Below are 2,527 nucleotides of genomic sequence, written 5' to 3' on the forward strand. Positions count from 1 at the left end.
ATATCCTGTCACTGCACGTAATTATAGTTTACTGTACTATGATCGTGGAGATCCACCGTATTGTAAACTACTACTATACTTGGTTGAAGGCTGTTCGACGTTAGTTGCAAGGTTCAACTACGGATCGTTTAGCGTTTTTAGACGTAACTATAAATGCTATAATCATGAACGATACGAATGTTCCGTAAATGTAAATTAATAAATTATATAAATGGGTATACTGTAGTATGTACTATGCAATATGCATGAATAGTGCTGATAAAATTATAATTAATTACTGTATACGTTCATTCGTAATGTCAGAAAAAATAGACTAAACGTTAAAGTCATGTGGAGTCGTACCTTCCTGATTCATTTCAATACATTACTATAATAGGTTTACTTGATTGTACAACTGGCTAACTATACTGTACCTAATGAGTTTCTTTTGACTACAAATATTGTAAATAGCTCTTAACTTTGCGCTGTTTACAGTTTATTAAAATGGGTTAATGTTGTGTTTTACGCTTTGTATTTCTATAACCAGATGGATAGTGTACCATTCAGTGTTGACAGTTCCAGTTCAAGTTCATATCATAGCGTACATGATATCAACGATAAAACGATGACTGGTAAGTTGGTAATTCGTCAAGTTAATTATCTGAAATTGTACAGTTCGTTTTGAAATAAAAGCTTTCTTGCCATAAAGACGATTTACTCACGTGTATAGCCATTAATTTGTCATGCATTATTTAATTCTTGGAACTAGATGCTGTTTCTAAACCACGTCCTGTAGCTAGTGGACGCGCAGGTAAGAAAAGGGCCAGACGTCGTAGATGGAGCCGCAAACCCAGGCGGACTCAAAAAGTTCCAACGGTGATGGTTAACCCAAGATTCAAGGATGTAGGGTGTCAATACAAACAGGACGAATTAGTTCAATCGAACAATAAATGGCAACTTGAAATCTCGAAGCACAATGGCTCAAATTTGTATCAAGATGATGACAATTTTTCGACGGTGTGTTTCTGCAATTAATACGGTCTAATTACGATACTACCATATGCACAGCACAGTACAGATAGCTCCTTCTAGGATTTTTATGTATCTGCAGATTTAATCAGTAAATGTTTGTTCATCGATTACTATTTAAAATATTTTGCCTTGTGTATATTTTACGTTAGAGAGAATTTTTATGTACTTGTAATGACATTATCAAGGTTGTGGACAGTAACGAACGTACAACTCCTATTATTTGTGAGGCCTTACTAGGATCTGCTAATGTAAGTTTTGTCTTCTGTTTTTTATCATAGTAACTGTAATGGATATGTCATGTATAGTACGGTAAATCCGCTTTAATCAAAGTTGTGATACGATGATTACCATAATTTGATGTTTCCAATGTAGATACGCTGTAATTCAGTTGCAGATTGTTCGGAAATGAAGCAAATTACACACTCCAAGACTGCATTTTTGTGCAAAGAACATAGGTAACTCTCACAATTACATTACGAAAGGGCCTTTCGAAGGATGGTCATCAATATTGCCCTGTATATTGACATTGGATTGATAACAATATAACTAACACACTGTTTATTTATTATATGCTGCAGTGTTCTTCTTAAGAACCATAGATGTTGTCCTATCTGTGGAATATTTTGTCAATCGGTTAGCTAGCACTTTTAATATTATGTCTTATGAGTATTATCGGCTATTGTATTGTTGGAATAGAGTATATATGTATCTATTCCCTATAAGCGTACTAAATTGTTGAGATAATGGCCGTATTACGTAAATGTTACTGTATTTATGTAAGAAAAATAATATATACATATATATCTAGGTCTGTACATCAAATAAGGTAGTTATTTTCTGATGTTTGTAGAGAGATTTCATCCACTGTAGCCGCGAAAAAAGTCATAGATTTCATCTGGTAATAAAGAGATACGCCTAGGATTTCAGAATGTAACTGTATCTACATTTCGTTAGACACTCAATACAATTGTCGCTGTTTTTCGAAGGGCTGCGTAATGAACACCAAATGTGACTTAAAATGCCCACATTGCGGTGAGGATTGCAAAATTGGACTAGGATTTAACGAGCAAAAGTTATTATCAGGTACCTCTTAAAAAAAATAAGGCCGTTAGAGCTTTACACCTCTGATTTATGCATTAAACACTTGATTCAAAAATTAGAAAATAGTTCTAATACCTTGTTTTACCTTTATAACACAGAAAACGCCCTTGACACGAATACTAATGACACGAACAGTACTACGAGTTCTGGATTTTGTGAGACAATTTCTGGTTCTGTCTGCGAGAGCAACTCTAATTTATCACAATGTATGTGAAAATACTATATAATTAGGCTTCACGCTATTAACTCTACTGTATTACGTGCAGCATAGGTAATTGGATTGGTCGTAGAAAAGGATTATGTAATTTTTGTATAACCGTTAAAAAAATTTTGATATTTGAAATATCAAAAACCTTATATGGTCTTAATATCTATTTTTATCCAGCAGTGTTTGACGAATGCTTTCCAAATAAGT

The 2,527-nt window shown here is 33.8% G+C and overlaps 1 protein-coding gene across 1 annotated transcript; it reads left to right on the forward strand.

Annotated features, from left to right (window-relative positions):
- Nucleotides 1-526: 526 nt before the first annotated feature.
- Nucleotides 527-2,326, forward strand: TRIADDRAFT_53239 (uncharacterized protein; the record flags this gene model as incomplete). The annotated part of the gene is made up of 8 exons (XM_002109292.1): nt 527-611; nt 749-996; nt 1,161-1,259; nt 1,384-1,466; nt 1,590-1,644; nt 1,862-1,909; nt 1,998-2,094; nt 2,211-2,326. The coding sequence occupies 8 exons, from the start codon at nt 527-529 to the stop codon at nt 2,324-2,326; spliced, it is 831 nt and encodes a 276-aa protein (XP_002109328.1).
- Between the last annotated feature and the right edge of the window lie 201 nt (nt 2,327-2,527).

This window comes from Trichoplax adhaerens, genomic scaffold, assembly GCF_000150275.1.
Source record: "Trichoplax adhaerens TRIADscaffold_2 genomic scaffold, whole genome shotgun sequence".
Classification (NCBI taxonomy): domain Eukaryota; kingdom Metazoa; phylum Placozoa; class Uniplacotomia; order Trichoplacea; family Trichoplacidae; genus Trichoplax; species Trichoplax adhaerens.